The sequence below is a fragment of the Neocloeon triangulifer genome, unplaced genomic scaffold, assembly GCF_031216515.1.
Source record: "Neocloeon triangulifer isolate White Clay Creek 2 clone unplaced genomic scaffold, ASM3121651v1 ptg000014l, whole genome shotgun sequence".
NCBI lineage: Eukaryota > Metazoa > Arthropoda > Insecta > Ephemeroptera > Baetidae > Neocloeon > Neocloeon triangulifer.
In genome coordinates, this window is record NW_026775556.1 from 1,393,233 (window position 1) to 1,409,594 (window position 16,362).

Below are 16,362 nucleotides of genomic sequence, written 5' to 3' on the forward strand. Positions count from 1 at the left end.
TGCTAGGTGTTTAGCAGGTACACTTACAAAAGCTAGCAATATATTAACATGCTTTTATCATTTTTTTATGGCAGGAAGATGAACAAATGACAAAAATTTATACATATTTATTTTGGGATGCAAAAATAGAAACGTCAATAAAATGAGAGATGTATATGTGCTCGCCAAGCTTGACTTTAATTGAACTTGAATTAATTATGTAGTTACAAATTTAATTCACACTGCAAATCAAACTGAGGCAAAATATATTTGTTAAAAAATTTTAATTTTGTTGCAAGATCCAAATCAGCAGCTTCTAATAGGATCTTGTTAATATCATATTTAAGCCAAAGGACTCTCCTCCAGCGATGAGGATATTTTGATGGAGAAGCCCAAGCTAGAAAATAAATTTATTTCAATGTAAGGAATTCTTTCACGATTATTATTATTATTTTTTTTATGTATATTTAGATACAGAAATACTTACTCATTGAATGCCGTTGCGATTTCCTCTACTTTGCTTGAGTGGCAAACAATTGAAGTGTGACCAGATCCAGGGACAAAAAGAGGAGCGACATACTTTGCTCCGACTCGCCTCAGGTCGTCCGTAGTGACCTTTGACACTTTTTGCACAAGTTCCCTGAAAATGTTTAATCAGACCCTGCAACTATAGATGGAAAATGAATAAGCATACTTGTTGTAGTCAAGCGGCACTCCCTTGAAAAAGGAGAGCAGGCTGTGCACCACGGCGTCTCCGACACTCTTCTCCCTCTCTACGATTTCAAAGACAAGCGAACTGCGAGCTGAGTCAAATAACGTCTCATCCCACACAGCATCGGGTTTCAACTGAGCCTCCTGAAACAATGAACGGTTTATCAGTTTTCAATTCTAAATATAACACAAAAATCTAAAATCTGAAATATTGAAATTTTTGGAGAAAAAATTGGTATTTTTGAGAACTTACCACAATTGCTTTCGACTCAACAAACGCAGCCAACGTGTTGGTGGCTTTGAAGATTGTGAAGTAAAGACGGCCCTCGTTGGGCTGAGGGAACATGTTGTAGCCGTAAGCGAGTCCCTGGCCGCGCACCTGCTTCCACAGAGGGCCCTCCAACTGGGTCAGGTACTGAGTGAAGACAAGCAGGGCGGGCAGGTCTTCGTGTTTGTAGCCTTTGAGGCCGGGGCAGCAGTGCTTCAGGAAGGATGACTCCACACACCCGAGGCCCACAATGCTGCCCCTCTGGCCCTGGCACTCGGATATCAACTCGGCGTCACAAGTCACATGCAAACTACAAATTGAATTTAGATTTTTCTTGTTAAAAATAAAAGCATGGTTAATTTATTACGGTTTCAAGGATGCCTCAAGTCGAGAAGGAAGAAATTCTTTCCACGGCTGGTCTGCCTGCTCAAGAGCCTCAAAGTTAGCTGCAACCATGACTGACAAATTCTCGGGTTTTGTTATTTCCTCTCTCAACTGATTGAGCTGCTCTAGGATTTTCTTTGCTCCGTCACCTCCAGCCTCCAAGGCCGAACTCAGTTCGGTCAAGACTCGGTGCTGCCTCAGCATGCTTGAACAGTACTGGTTACTCTCTAGAAGAAAATCTCTATTATAAGAATGAAACCAAATGGTTCTGTTTCTATACCTTTGCAGAAAAGCATTGATTTGAGAATGTCGATGGCGATTCCGTTTCCATTTCGTTTGGCTTGGGCAACGTCATTGATCATTTTGGTCGCCACCACTGACAGACGCTCCGTAGTGAGTTGAGTGCCATACAGAATTTCCTGCATCCATTTCACACAGCGAGCGTACTTGCCAGGCTCCAACTAGGAATAATTAATAAATTTACTCCAGTGGCTCAAGTCGGAAATATAATTAACAAATTCTTAAAAATTTATTAATAAAATTTTATACCTGAAGGAGAAGCAAAGCAGTCTGTCCAAAAGGTCCACATGAGAATCTAGAACAAACTTCCAAGCCAACCCTGGTTGACGCTGAAATTGTGTCAGACTCCAGTTCGGAGACAATGGTCTCATATGGGACAACAACCCCGTCTCTCTCGACCGGACTTTCAATAATGGTTTCCAAGAGCAAAGGCAGGTAGCTCCTCAGATTGGCTGGCAGGGAATTTGTGTCCATCAGAGCAAACATCTACCAAGTTATTTAGTTATTATAGGAAAATAAAGTGTAGTTTTTTTTCTAAATATTACGTAGACGAAGTTTGATTTGATGTTGAGAAGATAGGTAGTGACTCCAGGAGAGGTGATGTCTGAGAAGTTGGGGTGGGAAACTTCAGTGTTGTTGGAGGTGAAGCTCTCGATTGTGTGGAAATTAATTCCTCCTGTTCCAGGGATAGGCACTGAAGTCAGCATTTCATCCGGAGGGGGACGCTGCAAGAAGGTTTAGTTTAAATTTTCTTTCACATGATTATTCCAATTTTTCTACCTCATTGTGCTCAATGGCAGCCATAAGGGCATCAGCCTTGCCTTTGAGTCCACTCTCTCCCAGCAGAGCACACTGCTGCTTCACTCGCTCTTCTTCCTCCTCGGCCATTTTTACTTGCAGCTCAATGCTGGGACGGCCTTTGATCAGAACGCTCGGAGCGTCAGCACCAAAATACTTTCTCAGTAAATCAATCCAGAAGGAGTTGGGCTCCTCAAGCAGCTTCCTGAGGTCTTGAACAGTGTTCAAGCGCTGCTGGAACTGAAGAAGTTAAATTTAAGTACAATTTAAAAAAAAAATTTAAAATCAACAGACGTCTTTCTGATTTTGCCCATAGAGCATGTCTCCAATGGCCATGAATGCTATGGTGTCATGAGGGTTTGTTTCAAGGTGACTCAGGGTTTCCAAAATCTAGGAAGAATAGAATTTAGAAATGGCTTCAAGCTAATTACAGAGTTAAGCAAACCTGGCGGTTGATGACGGAACAAAGGCGAGTAGCATCGATAGCCTCCTTTCCTGAGATAATTTGCTCCAAAATCTCATCAACTTTGCCCTTGACCTTGTCCACCTTGTCAATAGGGACATTTTCAAAAATGATGAAAAGTGCAGCGATTGAGTTTTCAATCATTGAGTAGCAAACCTACATGCAAAAGAAAACCCAATTAGAATGATTTTTAATAATGCAAATTTATATCATAACTTCATCACAATTTAATTTTTTTTGGTAAATTACTATAAAGAAAAAAATACTGACCCTGCTGGCGTAGGGATCCTTGATTTCAACCAAGTCCCTCTGCAGCGGACTCACAGCTGTGTCAGTGAGATATTTCATGATGATAGAACAGGCGGCAACACTAACATGAAAAAAATCAGATTTTGATTTATTTGGCAGAAATTTAGATTTACTTGACAAGGTCGGTGACTGCAGAGGGCCCCCTCCAGGCAATGCTCACCATGCCGCAATCCTCCTCGTCACAGGGATAAGGCACCAGTTGCTCTACGGACTTTGCCAAAGGCTGCACTTCAGACTGCCAAGGACGAGTAAAAGCACCTCTGTCTCCCTAAAATTGAAGAACTCAATTTCTTAGCCTTGATTTCAAGAATATAAAAAGTTATGAAAGGAAACCTTGGAGCAAATTTTTTCCTCCATGTCACTGAGGGCTGAGAAAACCTGTTCGGCCTTGACTTTGCCGGTGACGATGAGAGTCAAATTCTCTGGTCGGTAAAAGTCCTTGTGGAATTTCCTCACCTTAGCAAAAAAAAAAAAAAAAAAAAAAAAAAAAAAAAAAAAAAAACAGCTTTAGAACAAATTGATCAAAATAATTGAATTTGCTACTTTGATGTTGTCAGTAGAGGTGCGGAGATTTTTCATGATCCCGCCAGTCTCTGAGCAGTAACCGCAGTTTGGGAAAAGGGCGCGCAGCATGTTAAGGTGGCAAAGAGACTCTCCAGAGTTTTCTCGCCCCTGCATCTCGCAGTAGACAACGCCGTTGTCCTGGCCGTCACCACTGATGTGATGCACTTCCGTTATGAAACCCTCATCCTGATTAATTAAAAAATGTTTCATGAATCACCTAAACTTTCATTAAATGATATTCCTATGATTTAATGAGCTATGATTTAATGAAGAAATTTAGTTAAAAAAAATATTTTACAAGTTATAAGTTATAATCATTTAATTAAATGTTTATTGTATAATTTTTTATGAATAAAATTTTCAATTCCTTCTTTAAAATTGAACCCCAACCTGAGAATTTAGCCACCTTTTTTTAATTACCAAATTTGGCAATACATTTTTTCAAAAGCATTCTTAACTTTTTCAAAACTAAAAATTGAATTGATTTACACAAATTGATAAAATCAGTTACATGCAACAATTCAATGCTAAATAAGAACTGTTTATATCATGGAATAGTTTGCCTAAAATAAAAAAATTACTGATAATGTTGGGTACAAGATGTGATCCAAGTAAATGGGCATCAAACTGAGGAACCCTTCCGATCCGACAGTGGTCATCGTGTAGCAAGTGTGGTCGGTATCTGTCCAAAATTCATTTTACAACCTTTGCAACGGAAATAAAAAACCAACCCGTCCAAGCGTTGGTGCCAGAGGCGAGGCAGCGGTTGGCCAACAGGTCAAGGACACCCTTGTAAGGGTACTGCTCGCTGCCCAGGAAGATGAGGTGCTCCAGGGTATGTGGCAGGCCGTCATCATCGTGCGCCTCAGTGGCTGAGATGGAAAAAATTTTGATGAAGAAAAATAAAAATAGGCAAAGAGAGGGAAAATATCCATACCAAGGCAAAAGTAGCCGTTGACGACGGGGCCGTCGACGTCCGCCAGCACCACGGTCAGTCCGGTTCTGGCAGAGCGGTACTTCTTCACGTCCACCAGGCCGTTCGCTTGGCCTTCGCAGACCAACTTGAAGGCAAAACCCGGAGACACGTTTTGAGCCGAGCCGTCAACAGGAGCCATCGTCGTTGAAAATCGCTGGAAATTTTTTTAAAAAATCAGAGAGAAATCGAGCTTTTTTAGTGAGAAATTTTATGAGTGGGTAAATTTGACTGTTAAAAATTGGAAAAAATGTAATGCAAATCACTGAAAATGCCCTTGAAAATTATTTTGTAAAAAGAAAACGAAAAAACGTTTTTTATGTTAATTTTCCTTTTTTAGAAAAAACCGGCGTTTCTCGACTCGGTTTTTTAATTTGAAATAAATTATACACAATAATGTTGCATTGTGTGGGTATTAATAAATTATTTACAAACCTTTAAATTCACAAAAAAACTTCGAAGATTATTTCAGAGCAAGCAGAGTACTTAATTTAAAAAAAAGGAAGTGTATCAAATTGCAGTACTTCACGCTGGATAATAATAACACCCTAAAAATTCTTGAATATTCATCGCAAAGTTGCCAACATGACAATTATTTATATCAAATTAATCAAATCAAATCTCAAATAACAGCGAAAATATGATAATAGACCTTTATGTAACGGTTAATAAAGTTTTATACTAGTTTCAGATTATTTTTTGTCAGTTTTTTCAATGCTTTTCCTAAAAATATTCCCTACAGCTTATTTGTGAAGTTGTATCATGGTGGCTACATTTTTTGTGTACAAAAGAAAACAGATGTACACACCATACACTAGATAATTTTTGACAGACGAATTCATAATTTTTCGTCTTGATGATTTCGTAGCGATTTTAGCTCAAAATTGCTGTGCATTTTGATTTACTTTTTATTAAAAATACGATGAACGTGTTTTTGTTTGCTTGGCAATAAGAGGTATGTATGTAAATAATATATTGTATGTAATCCATTTTACAAAAATTGACCTAATAAAATTTCACAAACACCACTTTTTTATGTATTTTAAAATATTTTATTACGTAATGTACATTGATATTTTTTAGAATCAAAATCTTCCAGTCATGGAGAGCGATTCGGAAAACTTGAGACCTAAAAACTGGACCGGTTCAAAACCAAAAGAAGGCTTCGCCGTGAATCTAAATCTCATCGAAGAAGTGCAGCAGGAAGATCAGGTTTTCAGCATTTTCTATTTCTAAAATTTTTGACGCCTTAATTGATTTTAAATTTCAGGATGAGGAAATCCAAAATTTGGGGCTCAGCGTGTACAGACAGGAAACCCTGGAGCAGGGAATCCTGCAGCAGGTGGACGAGGCCTTGGAAAGACAGGAAAAGGAGCAGGAGGAGCAAAACCTGGACTCCGAAATTGCCTGCATCGAGACAGAAATCAGGGTTGCCGAGGAGCAAGTTAACAAAGATCAAAGTCTGCTGAGGGTCTTGCTTGACTCAGGAGCCCTCCGGACGCAGATGGTCAGCATTCGGAAGGAGCAGGAGGATAAAAGGGAGAGACTCCAGAAGTTAAAGGCCAGACAAAAAGCTCTCCTGCAACAAAAGTACTCTCTCTACGAGCCAGAGGTACCATAAATTTATTTTAAAGTAATAACTGTTTACGTCAATAAAATTGAAGGTCCAAGATTGCCAAGTAAAAGAAAAAGAGGAAGAAACAGCCGAAGAAAAGATGATTCGCTTGGGTGAAATGACACCGTTCGGCACCATGCTTGCTTCCAAAACGTCTTCCGAGATGAGTGGTCTGAAAAAGTACTTTGCTCAGCAAGCAGCTTCCTCGAAAGACAAAGCACAGTCAGTTGCAAATAAAAAGCAAAAATCCAGTCCTCTAAAGAGAAATATTTTGATGCCACAGAAGAGGAAAAAGAAAATTAAATTAGGGACTAAAACTTCCAAAAGGTTGTTCAAAATTATTTTCATACCGTCCAATTTCTGATAATGATAATTTATATTTCAGTGCCTTTTCAAGACGAGCATCCGGGCCATTGACCTCAGAAACTCAAACAATGTGGCTTGACGACGATCCGGACTTTGTTCCCTCGGGTGATGAAGAGGATGATTTGGATCCTTGTATGTGCATGTTCTCAAATAATTTCAAAAAATACTAACTTGTCTATTAGATGCTGAAATCGGTCTGAAAAAGGCAACCAGGAAAAGGAAAATAAAGGAGGTTAAGTCTGAAAGTGACTGGCACACAGACGACAGCGATTGGGAAAAATCTCCCCGTCCTGATACAAAGAAGAGCAAAAGGAAATGTAAGGCATTAAAATTTTACCTTGTAAGGAGCCAAATTAATATTTTGGAAGCAGCAATGGCTCTTGATGATGGTTCGTTGGAAGATTACGAAGCTAGAGTGAGTTTATGGAGAGAGCAGGGTGGTTGCGAGGAGGAAGAGTTGCACAAATTAGACGGATACCTTGAAATTCCAATGTCTATTTGGAACAAACTCTACAAGTAAAAATCTGATTTTTTTTGTCAATTTGAATAGTTTTTATTTTGATGGCAGATATCAGCAAGTTGGTGTCCAGTGGATGTGGGAGCTTTACCAAAATGGATCCGGTGGAGTTTTGGGTGACGAAATGGGTTTGGGCAAAACAATTCAAGTAATTGCATTTCTGGCAGCTCTCAAAGTGAGCAGACTCAAGTCCAAAAACACTGGGTAAACTTTTGATTTCGTGTTTGTAAAAAACAAACATTTATTTATTATTTGGCAGATTTCGAGGTCTAGGACCGACCATTTTAGTTTGTCCCACAACTGTGATGCACCAGTGGGTCAGCGAGTTTCACACTTGGTGGCCTCCGATCAGAGTTGCAATCCTGCACGAATCTGGATCCTCTTCAGGTAACTTTTTTGCGTAAGACTTTCCTTAAAAATTAATCTTATGTTTTAAAATAGACCCTCGAACCCAACTAGTCAAGGACATCAACAGGACTGGTGGCGTTTTGGTGACCTCCTATCAAGGACTGGTCAGTCTCCAAGAGACCCTTCTGCAAAGAAGGTGGCACCTCCTCATCTTGGACGAGGGCCACAAAATCAGAAACCCGGACGCCCAGGCCACTTTGGCCGCCAAAAGAATTCCCACGCCACACAGATTGGCTCTCACTGGGTCACCAATGCAGAATAATTTGAAGGAGTTGTGGTCTTTGTTTGATTTTGTCTATCCCAGTAAACTTGGAACTCTGCCCGACTTTTTGGCAAACTTTGCTGTTCCGATAACGCAGGGTGGCTACGCCAATGCCTCTGAAGTGCAGGTTTGGAATAATTGGCAGTCATTAAACTTTAATTCTGTCTTATATACTAACCTCTCAGGTTGCTACTGCTTTTCAATGCGCCTTGACGCTGAAAGAAACCATCAAGCCGTACCTTCTGAGAAGGATGAAGGCCGACGTCAAGAACCACATCATGCTTCCGCCCAAGAATGAGCAGGTTTAAAATTTTCAATTGAAAAAGGTAGTTAAAATTGACTAAAATCAAATTTTAGGTTTTATTTTGCAAACTGACTGATGAGCAGAGGAACTTGTACCATCACTATGTGAATTCCAACCTGGTAGGCAACATTCTTAGTGGAAGACTGAAAATTTTTGTAGGACTCATCAATCTGAGAAAAATTTGCAACCACCCTGATTTGTTCGGCTGTGGAGCCAATCTTGTAAGACGATCTTAATATTTGCTTGAAATAATCTTATAAAGTACAATTATTGTATGAAAGGATGATGAGACCCTGCCTGAAGAGGAGCGGTATGGGTATTGGAAACGCTCTGGGAAGATGCTGGTTGTTCAGCAGTTGTTGAAAATCTGGCAAAAACAGGGACACCGAGTACTTTTGTTTACACAAGGCCGTCAGGTAATGACTCAATTTTCTGAAAAATAATCCAAGTTACAAAGTATTTTCCTTTTAGATGATGTGCATCTTGGAAAATTTCCTAAACCAAGAGAAGTACAAATACCTCAAGCTTGATGGCACAACTTCAATCAGCTCTCGGCAACCTCTGATCAAAGAGTTCAATAACGTGAGTAAAGAAATTTGTGCTTACAACTATATTTATTTGAAATTAATATTAACGATACAGAATCCAGAACACTTCATTTTTCTGCTAACAACCAGAGTGGGTGGTTTAGGTGTCAATTTGACTGGCGCCAATCGTGTGATAATTTTTGACCCAGACTGGAACCCTGCAACGGACACACAGGCCAGGGAAAGGGCCTGGAGAATTGGGCAAAAGAACCAAGTATTTTTAAATCACTCAATTTTAATCTTATTTGATTCAAACTTTGCTAAGGTTACTGTGTATCGCTTGGTCACAACTGGCACAATTGAGGAGAAAATCTACCACAGACAAATCTTCAAGCAATTCCTGACTAACAAAGTGTTAAAGAACCCGAAGCAGCGCCGATTTTTCAAGTCCAACGACCTCTTCGAACTGTTCACTCTCAACGAAGGCAAGGAAAACAGCACTGAGACTTCAGCAATTTTTGCTGGCACGGGATCAGAAGTGGCCGTTCCAAGGAAAAAAGACATCAAGATGGCCGAGAATGATAGAAGCCAAGCTCTGTCGGTCCGAGTGCAGTTCTCAGAGGACAAAATTGCCAAAATGAGGGAGCTGGCTGCCCGCCTGAGCAAGCAAATCACCAACAAGTCCAAGGGCGAAGAAAATTCAGCTCCTACCGTCAAAACCGAACCTCCCGATGGCAGCGAGGCAGAGAAGAAAAAGACCAAGAAGCCAAAAAAGAAGAAGTGGTGCAAGTTTGAAGGCGAGAGGGTGGAAAACTTGGTCAAGCAGAGAGACTACGCCAGTCTGCTGGTGGAAGAGGAAAGTGAAACAAAAAAGCCTGAACATCAGGATGACTATGTTCTCCGCAAATTATTTAAGAAAACTGGTGCTTGATTCATTTTTCAACTGCCAAAAGTGGAAATAAATTCACATTTTATTTCAGGTCTGCAAACTGCTTTGAAACACGACAAAATTATGGACGGAGGCGGATCTGACTACGCTTTGGTGGAGCGAGAAGCTCGGCATGTGGCTGAGGAAGCTGTTGCCCGGCTCAAAGAATCTCAACAAAAATGCTTTTCTGCTACCAGTGGCATTCCCACTTGGACAGGTTCCAGCGGCCACATGAGGTCTCCCAACAGTGGCAAAAAGTAGGAGGAAAATATTTTTGAATCAATTAATTTCTAAATTTTATTAAAATTTAAGGTCAAAGGAAAAGCAGCGAAAAAGCGGCCGACCAAGTGCCGCTCTTGGAAAAGCTCCCGATGGTGGCAAGCGGTCTCCTGAAAGTGACGTCCTCAGCAGCAATCCTTCCGAACAAGTTTCAGCAGATGACATACTCTCCATTTGGAACCAACGGAATCGTCTTATCAAGCCTACCTCGCCTCCGCACGATGCTGAAATTGTCATTGAAGGTAACAAGTTTCTTGTTAGTGAAATAAGAAAATAATTTGTTTACTTGTGCAGATCTTGATGATGAACCCGATCCCTTACCAGTCGAAGAACCTCTATTTGCCCCAGACATCATTCACACCCGACCACCACCTGCGAGGGAATCTCGCACCCACGTGACTGAAGAGGAGTCTGAGCTATTGGACGATCTTCGCTGTTTCCTTGCTTTTGGAGGCGCTATTGACGGACAGGCAACCACTTCAGAGCTGCTTGAGAGGTTCCAGAAGGCAGCCTCAACGGCCATCAACAAAGAGCTCAGCCCACTTTTCAAGTTCCTCTTAAAATCCATTGCTACATTCCACAGAGATGCTTCCGGTCTAGGGATTTGGCGTTTGAAACCAGAATTTAAATGCCAGTGAGATGTCATAAATGAAATACTTGTTATTTAGTTTTGCATAAATAAATTTATTTTTTATTTCATATTGGTAAGATATTTTAAACAATACAATCTAGATAGTCCTTTAGAAATAAAACAAACAAGCCATAATTTGGCTTCTAAGTCAAATCAGGGTTCAGTCTTCTGATGTAATGACACTCATTGAATTCGACAAGTCCACTTTGTGGTGCAGCACTCGATTTTGAAGTTTCTGCCAACAGTAATTATTACCCTTAATGAGCTACCCAACGTAAGGATAAGATTTAAACGCACCCTTTTGAAAATCTGAGCCATCAGTCTGTTCATCTTGTGCTCTTCCTCCAATTTTTTGGCCTCCTCCTTTTTCCTGTTTTCCTCCAACTTGCGACACACTTTGGCAGTATGTTCCCGAAGCTTTTGCTGAGAGAAAAGCCTCATTTCAGCTGAAACCAGATTTTAAAATTTGCTCATAGAAAAAATCAACCTTGTCATTTACCCAATGGTGGAGGTGGCAAAGGCTCCAGTTTGATGTTCTCTGGCAATGAACCGCTGTACTTGTCCACCTGCTCCTTCAAACACTGGCGCCTCACATTTCCCCTCTGCTGGCGCCTCTCACCCAAAAGAGCCAAGCACTTCCGCCGGTTCTCAGCCCTCTTGATGAAGTTTGGTCTCCTTTTCTTCAACAATTCCTGAAAAATAATAGCAACAATAGTTTAAACTAGAATAACAATAATAAACTAAGCAAAAATGTTCACCTGCAAAGGCAAATCCCAGTCTCTTATTGGAGGGTCTTTGGTGCTTTTTGAGGCAGGGCTCCTCGCCTTTTTCTTAGCCTTCTCGACGACTGCTGGTTTGAAGAGGGTCAATTTGTTTGGGTCCGAGAGAAAGTCATCAAGAGTCTTGGGCACAGTTTCTAAGTTGGAACTGGCTTTGGAAGAACTGGGTCTGGGTGGTGCAATGCCGACTTTAGCCCTGGCTATGTCTTGAGAAGACGGGGCAATAGTGTGTTGGAATATTTTGGCTTTTGGCTCCAAGTCTACTTTCTTGGGTTTGCCAGAGGGTGCCATGGTGAACTGGAAGAGGTTGGAAGGCTCCTTTTCTATTTTGTCAGACACAGTGCTGGTCAAACTAGTGGTGGAAGAGGAGGAATCTCTCGATTTGCCTTCGTCCTGCTTCTTCTTGTCCTTCACAATCCTGCATAATTATTTTATCAACCACAGTTCGACCAGCAAAAACCGAAACCTACTCAGCCCTTTTTGACATGAGGTTGAGGACGTCACTCCTCCAGCAAGCCTGTCTTTGGCACTCCCTGTTGATGTACTCCTGCATGAAAGCAGCAAAATGGTTGTCGTCGAATCCTGTTCGAAGAAAAAAATTATGACACTTCTTTGACGCAGAATAAAAATTTTATTACCAAGAACTTTCTCTAATTTTGGGTCAGGGGGGAATTTGGCAAGTCTCTCCTCACTATTTGCAAAAGCAAGAAGCCGGTCGTTGTCTGGGTTGGACATGGAGGAAAGAAGCCGTTGACAGGCCTCGTCAACGTCAGACTGGGCAGTGGACAGGGTGGCTGAGGAATCTCCTGAGGCAGACAACTTTTGGCTTCGATCTAAAATTATATTTAAATAAAAAATATTAATTCATTTGAAATCATTAATAAAACTACTTAAATCTATAAATCAGCAAGAATTTATAATTTTCTCTATGTTTAAATGGATTTAAATATTTTTTTGAGTGAACTCACAAGAGTTTTTGAGCATTTCCACCACATTGCTCGAGTTGCTGCTGGAGGAGCTGCCGGCCGTGCTGGTCTGGGTGCTTTCGGAGAGCTTGGCCTTGCTGCGCCTCCGATGGTGCCGTCCCTCCTCCACTGTCTTGAGCTGCTTGACCACGTGGGCCAGCAACTTGCCCTGCTTCTCCTTGTCCCCTTTGGCATCTGCGATCAGAGACTTGACCAGGTGCAGCCCTTTGGTCAGGTCGCTGATCAGGTCTGTGCTGCGGGCGTCGGGCCGCTCCTCCTTGGACACGACGGTGGCCACCGAGGACGAGGACGCCGTCTTGGGCAGGGTTTGTCTGCTGCCGGCCAGACTGCCCACCTGAAGGCCTCCAACCTTGGGGGTAGACTCCAAAAGAGGCACTGAGGCCACCTCGTCCTCTCGCAGACTGTCAATGGTCGACTTTTGATTCGCAAAAAGGGCCTCCTGTGAGAAAATTATACAATTTAACTATTTCAGTCGATATCATATTAAAATTTATGCAATAATTTTTAACTTCAATACATATTTATGATTTTATTGTGAAAACAGGAAAATTTTGTTAAATTTTTCAACTTATTTTGTATGAACCTTGTGAGCTTCCTCAGATTTGCTGGGAGGCCCACTGCTCGCCAGTCCAAGGCCCAATTTCTTGATGGCATTGGCCAGTTGCCTCTCCTCGTTCTGCAGCAGGTAGCCGACGTCAGCTCCCGAGTCCCACTCGAGAGGCCTCATGGACGCGGCGCTGGACACCGAGGAAGGTGAGATGGCCCTCTGGCCTTCGGACGCCGGACGAAACTGTTCCGTCTCGGACATAGAGGACGCCGCCTCGTCCGACTTGTTCAAGTTCCGCCTTGTTGGTTCGAGATTTTTCTCATCGCGGCCCTTCGGCTTCCTGGCCACGGTTTTTGCCTCGCTCATCTCGATCGGCCGCCGGAAATATAAAATTTCAATACTGCACGGTCGGCTGCTTAACTTTCTCTCATCAATTTGGAAAATTTTCCGAAATATTTGCGAAAAGTTTTGCGCAGTTTACTGTTTTTAAACAGAAATTGTCAACAAACTCCAACACGTCGATCACGTCATAACGGCTCCAGAGACAACCAATGGCGTGACGGGGATAAATGGGCGGGGCCAATTTCACTGTCTATTGGCGCGAAATCAGTAAAGAGAAGCGTTTGTGTGTCCTCGGTCCCGGATACTGTGGGTTCCATTGCCACTCCAGGTGGATTTTTCTCGGGGGAACCTGAGTGATTTCTCAAACTGGGACTGCGAGTGCAAAGTAAAAGAGTTTTATTTGCTAAGTCTGCCAAGAGCAGCAGGGATTTTTTTGTGTTGAGCTAGCTCGGTCAGGCTCAAAATCTGTTTTTCGTCAGCTTTTGCATGCAGCCGGAGTGCTGACAAAGAAAAAATATAAGCAGGTATCATTTTGAAGCGTGCCGAATCTGATATCTGATCAATCTGAACCAAACTATTGTCAAAAATCTTATTCCTAAAAAACGAATCTTTTCAACTTTAAAAAAAGTCGTATTTGTGTCTTTGAGAGATTGTTCCCACTTGTCCCGTTCAGATGAGACTTTTAAATGTCATGTGGACGTTTCTGAGGGGACCATCAGACCAAACCGTTATGTCTCACAATCAAGGACGTCCGCAGAACGTTTTTTTGCAGGGACGACGCCTAGGCATAATAATTATACAAATATGTATATTTTTTTTCTAAATAAAATAAAATATGTTCAGTAGAAATTAGAACCTGAATTGTTATATGCATCTAATTTTTTGTCAATCTTTTTTATTTTGCATTTCCAATGATTCACAAACTCATAATTTCCTCTATTAGGTCAAAATGAAAAGTAAATATGAAATCTAACTTTTGAGTTGTTGTAGATGCTAGAGTCCTCACGTTCTCACACGGTAAGAACCGTCGAAGTAGATGAATGAAATCTTGGGACTAGATGTGAGCTAATCAGGAGGTCACTTGAAAAAGCAGTTTTGTGGTTTGTAAAAGAATTGTGGCCTTTAGAAGGGCCGGCGTGTAGCGAAAATTTAGGTTGATAAGAAGGTTTTTTTCCTGATACTTGGTGTCATATTTTGATGGGGCGCTACACGGGGATTGATTGTTGTGGTGGCGGTGGGGTAGAAGCCGAGCTTTTTCGTGGCGAAGTTCTCGATTTTGCGGTTTTCGCCGCTGCTGTCGATATGTTGTCGCTGTAAACCTCAACGGTCGGGTACTTGGTCTCGATCTTGAAGCTGCCGTCGGCGCCCTCGTAGCCGTAGCTGTACGAGCCGTCCTCATTGTGTTGGTTGATCTGCTTCAGGATGGGCACCGGCGTCGTGCTCGGAACCCCCAGACCGACGGCCACTGCCGCCAAACTGGCGAAAACCTGAAAAAAAGAAACGAAATAATTAATTAGGAAAAATTAAACGGTTTAGCCACGCCGGTTGAGAGTGGCGAAATACGAGCTGGATTTATTTTTGTTAATTTTTTGTCTTGTAGCTTGCCTGTGGCTGCCGCTATAGACATGAAAGTTACGCAATATAATCTTTTTTGTGCTTGACGACGGCCTCTAATTGCAAACTTGAACCAAACCAAATATCAAATTGCTATTAAATTTATATGCCAATTGCCAAGAGAAAAGTCAGAATACCCCAGGAAGCCAAAAAATGTTTACGCAAAATGGGCAAAAATTTCAATCATAATATCATTTACGTACAGACACCCTTAAATTAAAATTAGGGAAAAAGTTTTGTAAAACAAAGTATTTGAAGGTCTGATGAAAATTAAATTTTTTTTAATTTGATGCGTTGTGAATAATAAACAATCACAAATTTAGAACCATTGAAGGTTGAAGAAGATATACATGAATTTTTATTTTGAATGAATTAATAATATACTTAACCGTTATATTTTTATTTCAAATTGCTACAAATCTGATTAACATTTTGTTTCACCTGAGACTCCTGACTCTGCCTATGATTTGAATGATTTCAGAAAAAAATAAATATAAATGGATCACGCCACTCGCCATGTTGCAATTTAAAGTTTTATCATTTCCCTCATTTTGAAATGTAAATAAATCATAGGATAATTTACAATTATGATTAATAATAAAGGAAACTTATTTAAAAGTTGAAAATATTAAATTCAATTAACTTTGGTTGAAAATAAAAAATATAGTAGTTGTTCTCCAACAGTTCAAACGTTTTGCTTCAATTAATATCTCCACACTCCAAAATCTAAAACAAAGATTAATTCTAATATTGCTCGAAAAAAGTACTCACAAGAGTTGAGATGCGCATTGTTGCAGACTTGCAGAGCGTGCAGGTTTTAACTAGCGAGTTCAGAAGCAAGCATCCGTAGAGGAGACCTGTACTTTTATACTCGATCCATCCTACCCTGTGCGCTAAGAGGATTTCAAAAGCTCTCATTAAAAAATCCGAAACCGTCAGTTTTTATGCAATGCAATAAAACTTGTCATTTTGGACAAACTATCCAAATTATTTTGTAAAAACCACAACTTGAAATTTGTACTCCTTTATTGACACAGTCAAATCGAGGCTTTACAACAAATAAGGTATTTTCCAATTTTTCCAATAATTGCCAAAAATAGCTCCTCTATTGATGGAAAGAAGAATTGACTTTTTCATTCCAAGAATATTTTTCATTAATTTAAGTATGTAGTTTGATTTTGCATTTTTACTAGGCGTTTTCTTCAATAGAATTTTTTTCATTATAAATTTTGTTATGTTTATTATTATATACACCTAAAGTCATTAAAAAGGAATTGAAAAATATTGAGTATGCGAAAGGGCATCACAGCTTGCTTTTAATTTCAAGATATATTTTTAGCAAGAGTTTAATTTAAAGTTTGTGCAGAAACAAACAATGTGGGTATTTATAGTTTTAACTTTCTGGGATCCACTTATTTGTAAAAAATTGTTCAATTATAATTAAAAACTAATTAAATTTTTTAACTCAAATTGCCAAAATAATTCGCAATTCATAAATTCCTTTCATA

The 16,362-nt window shown here is 40.5% G+C and overlaps 3 protein-coding genes across 3 annotated transcripts; 1 reads left to right on the forward strand and 2 right to left on the reverse strand.

Moving 5' to 3' along the window:
* Positions 1-149: 149 nt before the first annotated feature.
* Positions 150-5,326, reverse strand: LOC132199642 (uncharacterized protein C05D11.1-like). The gene is made up of 19 exons (XM_059624522.1): positions 5,185-5,326; positions 4,714-4,906; positions 4,508-4,648; positions 4,358-4,458; positions 3,756-3,962; positions 3,546-3,668; positions 3,326-3,480; positions 3,174-3,273; positions 2,886-3,059; positions 2,735-2,830; positions 2,423-2,680; positions 2,188-2,367; positions 1,892-2,128; positions 1,623-1,803; positions 1,326-1,569; positions 944-1,268; positions 674-834; positions 467-619; positions 150-376 (listed from the first exon to the last, which is right to left on the reverse strand). The coding sequence occupies exons 2-19, from the start codon at positions 4,889-4,891 to the stop codon at positions 322-324; spliced, it is 3,069 nt and encodes a 1,022-aa protein (XP_059480505.1). The 5' UTR covers positions 4,892-4,906; positions 5,185-5,326; the 3' UTR covers positions 150-321.
* A 220-nt stretch (positions 5,327-5,546) lies between these two features.
* LOC132200728 (DNA excision repair protein ERCC-6-like) lies at positions 5,547-10,654 on the forward strand. Its single transcript, XM_059626399.1, has 19 exons — positions 5,547-5,704; positions 5,833-5,961; positions 6,020-6,361; positions 6,414-6,691; positions 6,750-6,862; positions 6,913-7,047; positions 7,102-7,246; positions 7,299-7,451; positions 7,507-7,634; positions 7,689-8,044; positions 8,103-8,219; positions 8,275-8,442; positions 8,503-8,637; positions 8,693-8,803; positions 8,864-9,022; positions 9,074-9,671; positions 9,729-9,933; positions 9,989-10,197; positions 10,250-10,654. The coding sequence occupies exons 2-19, from the start codon at positions 5,851-5,853 to the stop codon at positions 10,591-10,593; spliced, it is 3,807 nt and encodes a 1,268-aa protein (XP_059482382.1). The 5' UTR covers positions 5,547-5,704; positions 5,833-5,850; the 3' UTR covers positions 10,594-10,654.
* Positions 10,619-13,426, reverse strand: LOC132200729 (uncharacterized). Its single transcript, XM_059626401.1, has 8 exons — positions 12,935-13,426; positions 12,334-12,790; positions 12,004-12,198; positions 11,836-11,947; positions 11,345-11,783; positions 11,086-11,278; positions 10,884-11,032; positions 10,619-10,821 (listed from the first exon to the last, which is right to left on the reverse strand). The coding sequence occupies exons 1-8, from the start codon at positions 13,262-13,264 to the stop codon at positions 10,747-10,749; spliced, it is 1,950 nt and encodes a 649-aa protein (XP_059482384.1). The 5' UTR covers positions 13,265-13,426; the 3' UTR covers positions 10,619-10,746.
* Positions 13,427-16,362: the final 2,936 nt, after the last annotated feature.